The 15,543-nt window shown below is 39.2% G+C and overlaps 2 protein-coding genes across 3 annotated transcripts in view; both read right to left on the reverse strand.

The window, feature by feature from the left end:
- The window catches only part of LOC138943011 (tubulin monoglutamylase TTLL4), a 173,444-nt gene that overhangs the window by 3,640 nt on the left and 154,261 nt on the right, over positions 1 to 15,543 (reverse strand). The gene's annotated exons all lie outside the window — the stretch shown is intronic.
- On the reverse strand, positions 1,794 to 3,227 carry LOC138942906 (enhancer of split mbeta protein). The gene has a single exon (XM_070313379.1). It carries the CDS (start codon positions 2,985 to 2,987, stop codon positions 2,376 to 2,378), a length of 612 nt encoding a protein of 203 aa, XP_070169480.1. The 5' UTR covers positions 2,988 to 3,227; the 3' UTR covers positions 1,794 to 2,375.

Here is a 15,543-nt window from a genome sequence, read left to right on the forward strand (position 1 = left end):
AAATAACCGGAATTTATACCATAACAATAACTTTTTATTTCCATCGACTATTACGAGTAACTTACCATATATGAGAGTTAATTCGAGAATTATTTTCGTCCACATGAATTTTGCGCGGCAAAAATAAAATTATAAATATTTATATGTAAAGAAGTTAGATACACGTATGTTGTATTAATATATTTTATGTTCTCTTTATTTTACATTTACGATGTCATTATTAACAAGTTGAAAAAAAAGAAAAGTACCGCACAAAAACAAATAAAATACATTAATAAAATAATAATACTTACAATACATCACTCTCAAAAATTGTAAAATTCCTAACGTGTAACAAAATATCTAACTTTGTAACGGAATTTATTTCAATTTTTACTCAGGTTCTTCTCAGCCAATAGCTGAGCGTCTTGCAAAATGATAATTCTTTCTCAAATTCCTCGAAATAAAATTATTAACTGTTAGATTATGAAAAATACAGAAATGCACAGGAAATAGAAAATCTATCTATTCTATTGCGATAAATATCAGTTTATTTCGCGATAATGATCAACAGCTATAAAACTAAAATTATACATTATATTAATTATTATAATTTATACATACATTTGTGAGAATATACAGAGAACACAATATACGCCAGAACCGTGCCATATGATAATTGATACGAGGATGCCGAAGCAGACGTGTAAGCATGCGGTGCTGATATAAAAAGTTCGTGTTGTCGATTAATCCGCCTCTTCGAAACGCGCCTTAAGTAAATATGCCAGCCACAATGTACCAATTAAATACTCGTTATCGATCGCGTCGAGTCGGTAAAATACGTGAGTGCATTAATCGAAAAGTAAGACGGGACCTGACGAGAAGAAAGAGTTAATTTTCTTTCGTGTGCCACTTATATAAAATCAAATTAACGCGCGATGCTACAAGAATACAAGGAAAAAACAGGAAGACTGGAAAAAGTGTGAAAGCATCGCGCCCATCGATCGATGGAATTGATGGATGACTGTGGAGAAATTTTTTTCATTTATCACAAATTCCTTCTCTCTTTAAATCATAATTGTATCATCGATAAAGAAGGACTTGAATTAATTCTGATTAGCGCGCTAATCGACGTGTCGGAGAAATCGATTTTAGGTAAAAAATTTACTTCGCGTATTATATATAGATGTAAATGTTATTAAAAAAAAAAAATAAATAAATAAATCTGCGCGTAAAGATCTTTTCATCTATTTTACTAGTCATTTGCAATTTTGCATATACAGGAAATATATATGGCGTAGAAATTTCAAAAGCATATATGTTGCGCGTATCGTGTGATATATTTTTATCTATGCTATTTAAAAGAAAAAAGTGTAAGAGAGAGAGAGAGAAATCTTTTTTAAAATCAATCGCAATTTTTTTATCCACAAATTTTAACCTCAATATTTTCTGTTCGATTCTATTTTTTTAATCGTAAAAATATAACAGATACTATATTCAATTCCATAATTATTATTACTTTCAAAATTTATCAATTGTAACGAATGTATTTAAATTGAGAGCAAAATTTACTACTAATAATTTCTATAAATGTATCGCAAAATATTTCCAAGATTAATAAATAAATAAATAAATAATTGAGATAACATAAATTAATTTTTATTATAATAGTTATTAATCTTTTTATTACAAAGATTGCAAAGATTTATTATTGTAGTAGTTTATCTAAAATTTTCGCTGCGTATGCGGACATTGAAATTACTTATCTCTCTCTCTCTCTCTCATTAAATCATTAAATAAACTCGATTAATATTTTTTACTTGAATTATGATAATTTGTATAAATACAATATATATTGATTTACGTGATGTATGAAAAATTATATATGTTAAAATAATATTTTGCCGAGTGTCTTATATTGTTTTGATATGGATTCGTCATTGCGAGAAGATTAATAAAGGAGAGAAGGATACATAAATATGTGATGGTGATTATTTCAACATTATTTATCATTGAAACAAGACGTTTATTAATGATCGGGCTGCAACAGGGATGCCAAACGTCATTACGTCGAAAAAAAGAGATTCTTAAACATAACAAGTTAACACGTATACAATAGTCGCTATGCTCTTTATGAGAAAATAGTCATCTCAGGTACAAAATGGAACCCTATCACAGACTTCACTTAAAGCTGTATCACCTATGTACAATGCGATAGATTTAAACCCCATTGAGAAGTTAATATAAAGTTCTCGATATTTTCAACGAGGCATCGTAAAAATGTCGATGTTTGGAAGACAGTTTGTTTCGTCGTTTTCCTCCTTGCGTTGGCGGGAGGGAAGCTCCTCATCGCGGGAATTGTCCCGGAACGGTATTCCCATCATCGCTGATCCACATCACCAGGGTCTCCAGACTGCGTTGGAAGACTCGGAGGATTCCCCGGAAGAGCTCGCGACACTGACAGGACTCTGAGGAGGAGTGTATACGTTCTGCGGGACGCTTGTCTGGCTGGCCTGGGTCGTCTTGGTCGTCGTCGACGTGGTCGCCGTCGCGAGCACGTGCTTGGTGCCGGCCGGGCCCTCGAGTCGTCGAAGACAGCCGCCGAGATGTCGCATAAGCTGGGCACCGGCGGCGGGATGGACCGCCGCGGCGACCGGCGTCGACAGGAACGTCGACACTTCCTGGGCGCACTGAGTGAAACCGTCGCGAAATCGATCGGCGTAGCTGTTCTCCGGGGTGAGGGTGAGCCTCCTGGCGGCACGTAACGCGTGAAGATGACGTACCGTGAGCTCGAGGATGTCCGCCTTCTCCAGCTTCGCCACGTTCTCGCCCTCGGCCTGCAAGGCGGTCACCATCAGGTCCTTCAGCTCGTCCAAGCAGCGATTGATGCGGGCGCGCCGTTTGCGCTCCAGCATCGGCTTCATCACCTTGCGGTACTGATAGGTGCGCGACACTGGCTCCTCGTACTCCATGCCGCTGACAGGTGTGTAACTCGTATGCGGTGACATGACGATCACACTCTCGATCGTACTTATCACTGGTCACGAAACAAGGGATAATTCAGTCCCAGTGAGAGATCGAGTCTTCGAAACGTTGCGCGACGATGCTGGGATCACCTATCGACGATCCGATCAAGTCTCGGGGCAATCCCCGTTGCGAAACTCTCCTAACGTATATGCGCTCGCTGTTCTCGGAGTGCCGAGAATGCGTCCGAGCCCGTACGTTTTGGTGAGGGTTCTGAGTCGCTGGTGGGGCACAACCCGTTATTTATATACCGCGCGCGGTTCCCCACCAGCGCCGCGATCGTCCTACGCTCTACGGCCGAATGGCGGAGGGGTCCGAGGGGCACGCTGCTGAACCCTGCAGCCCGCGTGTACAGCCAGCCAGCCAGCCAGCCAGCCAGCCAGCAGCCGTGGCGTATCGTGGGAAGCTCGCGAGCCGGAGCGTTCCCACAGATCGGGGGGGCCTGCACAGGTTCTGTGCCGTTTGACGCCTGCCGACCGGGAAAAGGAGAGAGAGAGAGAGAGAGAGGGGGGGGGGGCAGGGGCCCTCCTTGCGAGTCGAAAGCGCGCGCGCGGGAGGGGACACCTCGCTCACCCGAGAACACACCTGCACACTGTCCCGGACGACGAGCCCTCGCGCGCGGAGAGCGAGAGGCGAGAGGAAGAGGAAAGCACACGCCACGACGCGCGACCAGCACGAGGACGACTCGCGCGGCAGAGCGGCGCGAGGACGATCGCGCCGGTGGTAGAGACTAATCGTGAATGAATCTATTGTATCTAGGAGAGGGTACGATCGTCGCGCGAGAGAGCTAGATTAAAGCGCGTAAAGAGAGAAAGGAAATTTCTCCTGATATTTTGGATTATTTTCAGACGTTACGTCATATATTGCCTAAATGATCGGGCAATTTTTCAAATAGCCGATTTGCATGTATTTTCTGTTGTAAAGATAAATTGAATAAATTGTACACATGCGGATAAGGCAAATTTCATGTGTAATAAAAATAATCAATTGTCTCTCTCTTCAAAAATCACGCACGCGAACTGAGAGATGCACGAATTTCCTCATTCGCTTATATAACTTGATTAAAAATTAAAATATAAAATAATAATAATTCTTTTCGCGTAAAAACGATAGAAATAAACACGTCATTATTCGATAAGATTATTTATTAGTGTCCTCCGTTGCGTTGGATTACGTGAATTGCAATGTGAAGAATCTTTTGTTCGATATATAAGAAATTTATAAATAAAAGATCGTGTTAATTAATAATTCTCTCCTATGAAAGTGTAGAGAGAATAAAATAAGGGATTAAGCGAGGGACGATTTTGATTGTAAATAAATTTTCCCTATAAATACTATTCGATATCTGCGATATATGCGCGACGAAGAATGAAGATTCGATTCTTCATCCATATTCAGTTTACCATTTCTGCGACGGAAGAGAATTTCGATATTCTCTCCATATATAATATACAGTTCCCAGAATAAATTCCAATACAATTAACCTACGATCTCTTCCTACTTAAAAGATTTGCATACGTCGGAGAGAATTTTGCATATTCCGTTTGAGATTAGTCCAACATTAGAGAGATCTCCTAGATGATTTCCGACAACCGGTTCCGGTGCAATCGAGTGGGCCCGGGAGCCGATGTTTTGAATTATAAACGTACGCTCTTAATGATCTACCTATTCTCGTTCAGACCCGTTCAGGCTTCGCTTGCGGGACTTAACGAGGTGTTCAGTCCTTTTGGAAGCCGATACCCCAAACAAGGCCCCGAGTTGGCCGGCCGAATATTTACGAGCCTTCGGGCCTAAACGCAAAAGCAGCTAGTCGGTTCAGAGGCGATTCGGATATTGCTGTAACGTGTCGCCTTCGTTAAAAAAAAATCCAATCCACGGCTGCCGCTCGATTGCTGATCTGTCCGAGATTACAACAGCTACGGCAATTGATACCAGTAGAATTCTGTCTGTCGGATAAACAATCTTTAGGAGGACAATCAAAAATATTCTCCATTGAGAGAGACTCGTCTTTGTAAGCTGGGATCCCCGTGTACTAGATAAGCCTGTCCTCGGATACGTTTTATCTAAGGTCTCTGTACAAGAAGAGATAGCGCGAGTATAGGGATAATATTTTAGTATCATTCTCGTCGCGCAGTAACACATACAACGCGCAAAACTGTACGAAATATTAATAATATAAATATAATTCTTTTAATATTCTAAATATTATAATACTGCGTTAATCTTTAAATAGAATTATCATTCTCGATATATATATATATATATATATATATATATATATATATATATATATATATATATAGGGTGATTCTAAATAAGTGAGACAAAGTTTAGGAAATGATTCTTTATGCAAAATTAAGAGTGGGATCTTTCATATAAACATATACTCTTATATCCCTCCTTTGGTCCTTTTTATTATTTTTTTTTTTTCTCAAAGTTTGGACAAGTTAAAAAAATGAAATGATGAACATCTGGCTTTATTTCTCCAAATTCAATTTCTCGTAATTCAAAATCTATGCCGTTTGGTACCGTGCTGTGTATGACAATTTATTTTATTTTTTTTTAAATTATTGACTTTACGAAAAAAATTAAAAGAAATAAGAAAATTTCTAAACGAATCAAGATTTCTAACGCATATTTTTAGATGATCATATTTCGACTCGTTAAAAAGATGTAATAAAAAAATTGAATAGGGGTAGCTAGTTTAGAGGAGTGTAATTCCAGGGAGGAATATAAGAGTATATGTTTATATAAAAGACTCCCCTTAATTTTCGACAAAGAATCATGTATCATATTATATATATAAATATCTCTGACAATGTGCCATATTTTTTTTAAACACGAATAAATTCATTAGACTTAGCGTACGTGTGTCGTATATATATTATTAATTTTTTATTATTTTATACCGAGTGCAATCCAGGTATCGCGACTATATATTTGTTTTTTCGTAAAGATCCTTCGATCTGTTGCTATATCTCTGCTGATTCATCAATGTCAATTTACTCTCTCCGCTTTTTTTTTTTTTTTTTTTTGGAAATCGTATTTTCTGCGAGGCAAGTACGTTCTCGGATGGACGAAAATAAAGCAGCAGCGAGCGCGCTGAGCCGGTAGAAGACCGGTAGGATAATCACATTGATTGGTCATACGAGCCGGATGTGGCGGTGCGCGCACGTATGTACGCCAATTAAGCCCCGACGAAACGAGCCTTATCCGCGGCGCTACCGGCCGGGACACCGGGTACATATTATTGCCCCACGTTAACAACTCGTTACGGTCCGGCGAATGAAATGTTGAGATATTCCCGCGGCGATTGTGCCCAGCGTGCGCTGGCAACGCGCCCTTACGCGATTCCCAACGATGGAGTATTTCGTAATTCGTTTCTGGGTAGAATGATGAATTTTTTGCACGCGTGTGCCCTTCCCCCTTCACGGCTCGCAACAAATCGTGCACTTCCTCGTCGAGAGATCGAGGAAGCTTCAAGAGAGAAATCCCGCGCGTTAAGGTGCCTTTACATGGCAGCGTTAAGCGCTTTACGCTGCCATGTAAAGGCACCTTTAACGTTACGCACGACTGTTAAAACTCGATATTTTGAATGCAACGAGTTCGTCGAACATATTAATAAGGCGTGAGATTGTTAAATTATGAAAGATTCCCCCGAATCTATTATATGAAAATTCGTGAAATCAATTTCTGCGATAGATATTTAATTAACAGATATAATTAATAGAACATTAATTACTATTAATAAATAATATTAAATATTAATAATAACAAATCATAAATAATAATTAAATAGAATATTTTAAAGCATTTTACGAGAGCGATGGATCATTATTGCGATGTAAGAATAAAATAATATCGACAATAAAATTTATATTAATATAATAGATTAATTTAATTTAATTTTGTTCAATTAATTCGCGAAAGTAGACACTTTATAATGCGCGGAACATTAGGGTTATTATGTTTTTTTTTGTTTTTTGTAAATATATCTGTATCAAGATTTATAATAAAATTTTATAATCTTATTTTTCGATAGACATGATTAAACATTGAAATAATAACAAAGTAACAATTTGATATAAAAAGCAATAATAGTATTAATATAACGTGTGGCTCGACATTAGCACCTCGAACGAGTTATTTATATCATTCTACGACTCTAATTAGAAACAATAATAATGATTACACGAGCCATAATTAAATCGAGGTCTTTCGCTGCTAGGAGCGGCCGTTCTATATCTGAGTAGGAAACGTCGATAATAAGAGGCGTAATAATTAGCGTGCAAATTGCGGCCGAGCCTGTGGGGTCGTATTTATTCGCATGAATAAAGACGAGAGAGGAAATTGGAAGGCGCGTATGATTCCACGTATACGCGAAGGCCGCGCACACAAAATAATGGGGCAACTATTACGAGCGGCTGAATTATTACGCTATCTCGGCTCGACACACACCGTTCGCTCTAATTAAGAAACGTCGTCGAGCCGCGTATAGCGAGAGGAGCGATACGACGATCTATATATAGAGAACGAGGGTACCTAGCAAGGGAGGTGAATAAAAGAGGATCGCCATTTTTTTTTCTTTTTTTTGCCAACGATTGATCGAGGCAAACCCGCGGGCAACGCAGGCGACGGAATGTCGACGCAAGGCCAGCACACGAGCTGCACACGAGCAAGCACACTTTCATGATGCTTTTCGTATGACGCCGCATACGCATTGTACGTGCGTGCGTGCTGGGGCCCGGGGCAGGGAGACAGAGAATAGCTTCGACAACTGGAGGCAAACGAGCCTGCTGCGGCCCACCTATTGTATTGACACCCATTTCAGGTTGCTCCGGTGTCGGCTCGATGTACCGTAAACGTTATATAAATCAATAATTATCCCTAAATCATATATACGTTATTTATGTGTGACAAAGTATAGATTTACAATTATACGAAATATTATTTTATTCTTATTTATTATTGCTATTTCATCATTACTTATTATTACTTATTTTACATTTGAAATACATCTCGCAAAAGTTATTCAAGTCTGATAAAAGGATATTGTCAAGTATTTAAATAATTCCCGAGTTTAGGATTTCTCGCGAACGTTTTATCGAATGATTTGGGGGATGCGAGGGAGCTGGCGTGCCAGACCTGAATGGCTGCGACACACTTGCGGGGCTTTTCGTCCCACTACGATCGGGGGAGTCTGCGCAAAACGGGCCCCTTGTAACACGGGAAGATTCCGTTCGCCGCGTTCCCACGAAGGTGAGGCAACCACCTGTGCGTCAGAACGAGGGCGAGGGCAACCCCGTGAATTGGGATGGGTGGAGGAGGAGGGGGGGAGAGGAGAGGAGAGGAGAGGAGAGGGCGAGGACGTAGAGACGCTATGATTTTCGACCCTAATTTCGATTCGGAAAAAAAAGGACCGCTGCCCGCTCAGCCCTTACGGCCGGCCGAAAAGGGTGTTAAACGAGCCGAGGTTAAGCCAAGGAACGCGCGGCAGTAGTTAGTTTTCCAATCTGACAAGCGAGGGTGAGATTGGACTTTTAAACGTTGACGCGAGAACGAGGTAGCAAACTCACTTTAACGAGATAGATAGAGGGCGGTGGGATTAAAAGGATAATGGAGAATCGTGAATTGCGCTTATCAATCGGTATTTTCAATAGCGAAAAAATTATAAATTTATTCGTTATTTAATATTCATTTATTTATTATTTAAAGTAATTCAAAATAATTAAAAAAAAAAAAAAATAAAATAAAAAATATTCAATCGATATATCAAGTACGAAATTTGAGAAATTGAAAAAGAAATTTTTTTCCCCGTATCGTATTAGAGCCGAAAGCGCATCGCGGTCTTTGAATTTGGCCGATTAAGCGCGCCGAAGCGAGTAATAAGGCTATGTAGAAAGCGGGAGGCGCTTAATAAAGTTAGTGGATCCTGCTCGGGGGCTCTCTCATTAAGGAATCGAAGAGCCTCCAGATGACTCTCTATCGCCGCGCAAGCTCCCAAGTGGCCGACTTAAATTAACTTCTATACAGAGGCCGGACGCGCCTTATTCTTTCAGACCCCGACGTCGCGGCGGGGCCCCTCGTCAACGCGCAAACGATGAGCGGGCTAATTAACGAGCACCGTCGATTAACGTTGCGGGAAAAATGTTTCACGTGTTTTTACGTTATAAGGTGATGCGTTTGTTTGTGGCGCAATCCCTCTTCATTAAAGAGAAAAATGTAATTTTTTCTCTTGTTAGAGAAAAAATTACATTTTTTCTTTAACAATTTTTTTACTTAAATAATTACTCAAGTAATTTACTTAAATAAAAATATATCAATCTACACATATATATATATATAATTTATTTAAGCAATAATTATCTTGTAAATGAATGCTCGAGAGAGAATATTTTATACATTGTGATATTAAAAGAAATTAATGTATTTACATTGTAAAACTTGTATATATTCGCGACTATTTATTCGATATCTGTCCTTGGAGCGCGCGCACCTTAACAAAGTATTCGCGCCATTAAAAGACAACGACAATCCCAAATTGCATTTACGAGCGACACGTTCCTGCGGCGGACCAAGCATTCCTATTGCGGTGTCACAAGTTAAATCCGATACGGGCGTTTCGTCGTCGAATTTTACGAGCGATCCTAACGACGTTAACGCACATGGCCATCGCGGCGCTGAAAACTCGTACGACTCGCACGCGCGATTAAAAGTGGAAGTTACGGGTTATCCGCTGGCACCGTTGCTCGACTGACCTCCCGGCCCGGTATCGGGGCGATTCGGGTGGGTACCCGAAGCAGGTGGGTTTCGAGATGGAGGTGAGAAACCGGATCCGCACACGGTTACGACGATTATACCACGAGGACTAACGGTACGGAGGATGAAAAAAAAAATGCCAACCGCGAAAATTGCATCGCGACTCTGCGCGACCTCGGCACTTTTTCACCGCGTCGAGTGACAAGCCCCGACAGCGTTACGATAACAGTACATTATGTTCCTCGTGGCTGGCCGGGCGAGGCCGAGCACGTGAGTCACATATCGTTAAGTCGAGCCAAGCAGAGAGCAGCTGGCGCGGATTCTCACCTGACGCGCCTCATAATCGTGTCCCGCTAAAACGGGTCAGGCGGTCACTTTGATACTTTATCGAGTTCGCGTGTCGCCGTTTTCGATCTCGTCCACCCCTTCCCCGCTAATTTTCATCGATGAACCTCGAATCAAACTGTCACGTCTTATATTTATGAGCGCGAGTAATTAATCCTTGCCTTCTCTCGGTCCATCATCACCACGCGATCACACCTGTGGAGCGAAGAGAGATTACGAGCGTCCGCTTTTTTCGAGCTCAGATTAGCCTATTATAATAATCATCGAAGCGTCCATTGCAAATGTCTTGTACATTTTTGTAATATGCGATTTCTTCAATCAAATTCCAACGAGATGAAAAAGTTATTAGTAATATCTTGAAAAGAAACATCAATCAGCCAAACTTGCTAAAGATGAATAAAAATTTCTCAAGAAAGATGGAAAATATTTCATTTCAAACCTTTAGAATTGCGAAGCTATCTCATAAATCGTTGCTCGTTAAAAGGAAACCGTAGTTTATCTCGAATCGATCGATCAATTTAATTCTCGTCCGATAGCTAGACGAGCGAATTTTAATTGAGTCGAGAGAGCGATGATTGTCGTAGCGATTGTCGGAAACTCTACTTCAAGTTTCTGGGAACCGAACGAATTTTTCATTAGCGTATTCTTCGCGATAATCACACGAATACAGAAATACAGAAATTGAAATTCTCGAGAAAACTATTCGACTGTATTTAACGATCGACGAGCAAATAGTAGGTTCTTAGTAATCGCGTAAACGTTTTCGAATTCAGGGCTCGCTAGTTTGGAATTGCCAGCTTTGTTTCTTTCTTTCTTTCTTTTCTTTTTTTCAATTTCATCGTTCCTTCGCGAGACTCGGATAAACATCGTTAAATATAAACGATCGATTTGCTTCCTTTCGTGAGACGCTGCTTAATTTCTGACTTGTTTAATTTGTCATTAAAACGTTGCAGGTTTTATCCTCCATCGTATTCAACGATAAATCATGAATACTTTCCAGATGAGAATTATGTCAACGTATAAAAATCACTCGTTATTTATATTATACAAAGCTTATTTAATGCTGATAAATTCGTCGAAACCGGTTTACTTATATATTGACTTTAAAATATCTCGCTTGTGGGAAGAAATTATTGATTTTTTTTTATTTATTATTATTAATTTAAAAGATTTTAAAGAATTTCTCTTTCTAAAAATCGAGTATAATCGTTCAATGCGGATAAGGGTATGAAAGATACATATTATAGCGCGAATATATGGCTAGAAATTAATCGCTCTCTTGATAAAAATTAATACATTGTTTTTTCTTTTTTTTACAATCTTAATCGTTTGAAATTGTTTTGCGATAATCTACGATACCTTTCTGTCCTCCGCGCAGCCAAAACGGATGATGTAATGATGTAACAAGCGATATCGGTATCGAATCTCGGCGGCACTTAACGGAAAGTCTCGAGAGGAAAGAGATACGTTTGACTTAATGGTTGTGATCATGCGCGCTGCGTGTGGATTAAGTTATCTCACGATATCGAGCGGCTCCTTTGTGAGGGATAATCGTATGCGAAAGGAAGACGAGGGATCGATGCGGGAAGGAGAGCGAATTCGGAGGTATAAAGATCGAATAAAATCGGGATCGAGAGATTGGTAAGAGAAATCTCACATTCTCTCCGAGTCCTATAGCCTTTTATCTCTTTCACATGATCACATGAGATGAGTTTTTGGATAAGATGGCTAGATTTCGTAATTAAGTTCCCTCTCAAACGGTGAAAGGTAAAGTTTATAGGAAACATCGAAGAGTTCCTCGCGAGCCTCATTCATGAGATCATTATAATGTGAAATCATTATAATATATTCCTATTTAAAAAAGAATTTCGGATATTACTTTACAAATTTTCAATATTGTTATGAGAAATTATTTTCATGTATTATTCATTATCTGTTACACTGTTATACAGGGTGTCCCGTAAAGACCGTAACGAAGCTTAGGGATAAATTCTACATTTTAAGATGTTTCTTTTTCCCCTCACCAAAAATCTTCTCAATAATTGGCATCAATAATTTTCGTGTTGTAAGCGATTCGAACAGAAGGACTTTTTGCAAATTAAACTTTATAGAGAGTTACAAAAACTACATTTTTTTTATTTAATTTCAGATAGAGGTTAGTTTAATAGAGAGAGAGAGAATTTTAATTTAAAGCTTAGTTACAAAGATGATGGAAAAAATTGGAAACTTGCCAAAAATAATAATCTCTCTTGTCATTTTCGCTGAGAAAAAAATCTTCTCCAAATGATGTCAAAAATTTAGCCTTAAGCCTTGTTACGATCTTTATGGGACACCCTGTATATATTTCGCATATAAAAATGATACTATTTTATAAATTAAAAATTAAAAATATAAATAGAATTTTATTTATTATTAATTCCGTCCGATTACAGTGATTGATCGCCGCGTATATGAAACATGAAATTTCTATCTTCTAAAAACCAATGCACACCGAATGTCACAGAATGTCGCGAGTAACAGCGAGTTCCCACACTTTTGATACGAGAACGGCGACGGCGTGTCTGACTCTCGTCAGTGTCAGCGGCGGCTGACGTATATCACAGAAACCTGACGGTTTTGCGCGCGGTAGCGGCCGTCCGGATCCCGATCTCATTGCCGATGCGGCCGATTTCGAAGTCGTTAAACTCATTTCCTCTCGCGGCACGATCCTCGGTGACTTTCACCTCACCCGGTCAGATTGAGCGGTAAAAGCCTTACGTAAAACCTGGACGCGCGGTGCGCAGGCACTCGCACTCCCATCCGCACGAGACCGATTAATCGGCACCGGTAAGCCTGCCGCTCTTTCCGTAAATCGCACGCGGGCTTTCTCACCAACGGCGATAAATGCGACGCGATCTTTTGCTACCTTACGTAAGTAAAGCTTTGTCGAGGCTCGCTCAATCGCACCCGGCGCGACAGAATGCGTATAAATGAAAGCGGCGATTGATTTAAAATAAATTTCAAAGCTTTCAGTTGGAATTAAAACGTTCAATGTTGCGAGAGAAAAAAATGGCACGGTTATAACTGATTAATTTCCAATCAATTTTAAAATAATGATTTGATTATTTTTATCTTAATATTTCAGATGTCATTTTGATTTTTGATTTTTCAGAGGAAAATTATGTTTGCCTTTTTTTTTCTTTTTCTTTTTTTAATTATTGATTTTAGTTTTTATTTTTTAAAGAATATTTTTTGAGGGCAAATTTTTATATATTTGCCGTGTTTTCTTCATCTTTGTAAAGTTTTTTTTTTTTTTTTTTAACCTTTGACGATGGCAAAAAATTGTTTCGATCTTAAAATTCGTTTCATCTCAATTAACAATTTCGCATAATAAATATTACGACATTGTCATTACTAGGAGTTGTATAACGCGGACAAGCCGCATTATATATATTATATGTGACAATAGATTGAGGAAGTTGCTTGATATTGTTTCGTTGCGGTAACTTCCTTGTTCATTCATGCGAGCCGCTTTACAAAGCGAACGGCAAACACTTCAATGTGCGTAAACAAGCGTTTCTGGAATTTCGAGCGAGGTCTGCGTTACTCAATCAAGCGAAATGCCGTCGTTTGCGCCGATGATTACAGGTAGCAACGTTTGTTTTCTCAATTACTCATATCGGGGACAAACAATCGACTCATTCGCACTCATAGCGCTCGTACCGCAGGAAGACACGCCGATTGACATTCGCGATTAAAGTATTGAAGCGAGGATGTAGGAGAACTAGTTGTCCAAGATAGAAAAGTGTTCAAAGATATCTCCTACAATTTCTTACCGAAATCACGAGATAATCCTTTGACTTTATGAAAGGTCATGATTTACGCATTAACCGTTGAAAAAAAAAAATATCCCAATAATTAAAAGCTCGTTTAATCCCGCGACCGTGTCGGAGATCGGTGTATCCGCAAAAAGATTTCCAGCAGCTGGCGCGTAAAAAACACGCATGTCGCGAAGAACGTAGCTTCAACATTGTGGCATGTGAGAAACGATAGGAGTTATTACCGCTGCAAAAGGTAACTCTTGATCCTACATTAGCTCAGTTAAGTCAAGTCGTGTTCGAGGGAAGAAGAGAAGAGCGAGGTTCGTAAAGCGAAGAAGTGGATAGATTCGGCGGCCTTAATTACGAACGAAAGTACATACATAGTAGTACGTCCGTAGATTTCGCAGAATGCGTGGCCGATGAGGCATAGATGACTTGAAGCATGACAATATATGGGGCTTCATACGGTGAAGCGCGTGTCGAGATCCGTGACGAATCAACACCTGCATAGTAATTATCGCATATACGTACGCATATATTTTTGGAAAATATTTTTACTTCCAATGATAACACAAAAGATTAATTTTCCAGCGCGCTAGATACTTTTGCACGAATTAATCCGTAATTAATCCTTCTTGAACGACAGAATCACGTGGCGTCTGCGACAATTTAATTTCAACAGAAACATCACGCGACTTCCATCTCGCGACTTTCCTTAAGCGCATGCGTAATTGGCAGAGTTGAATAATAAAGTCTGATTGAAATTGAAAAGTTTAAACTTTTAACTTGGACTAGTTATTTTATTAAAAATATATCAACGTTAACTTGTCAATTTTTCTTTATACAAGTTAAAATAATTCATCAATATTAAAATCGTGTGAAAATCTGTCGTATAACAAGCTTGTCAGATGTGTCGATTCTGTTGGATAGAGGATTAATTTTAAACTTTAACGAGTTAATAATTTTTTAATTTAATTTTTATTTAAGTAACTTTTAACGTAAAAAAAAACTTAACTTCAAACTTAACTTATTATTAACCCTTCCTATATTAACCTTGTAAATTGAACGATAACTTTCAATGAGACAATAGCTGTAATAGCGTCGAGAAGTTTCATTCGCACCCTCTCTTCAAGTTTTAACCAATCGCTACGATTTCTTTATCCGGTAAATAATTACAGTCTAAGTTTTCGCATAGCCAGTATTTCGGATTTAATGGCCTGTGTGCTTGCCGACTCTTTTGATTTTATTGCGCGTATGGCGTAATTATTCAAATTATATCTCGAGAGAGTTTCTGCGAAAGATTCCTCGAAAAGTGTATAAAGAAGATGTAGAAAAAGTTGGGCAAAAAGCAAGGGAAAAGTGACGGACGTTGTTGCCGCGGGCGACTGGCGTTAGGCTTCGAAGAGCTTTGACAGATAGCGTGAATTATTTTTATGTCAATCGTAAAACGCTCGGAGGGGGCAAAGTTTTCATTCTCGACGGCAATTTTTTTTTATTCTCTCCGGTGATGGAGCGTGAAATTTTTTGAGGCTCCAAAAAAGGGGAAAAGGCGACGAGATGTAGATAGGGATTTGTTTGTCGCGACACGTGTCAATTCTAATTAGATAAGCCCGAGACATTTATTCAAGAGCTGAAG

Source organism: Polyergus mexicanus, unplaced genomic scaffold (genome assembly GCF_030449975.1).
Source record: "Polyergus mexicanus isolate NDT 795.1 unplaced genomic scaffold, iyPolMexi1.0 SCAF_24, whole genome shotgun sequence".
NCBI classification, from domain to species: domain Eukaryota; kingdom Metazoa; phylum Arthropoda; class Insecta; order Hymenoptera; family Formicidae; genus Polyergus; species Polyergus mexicanus.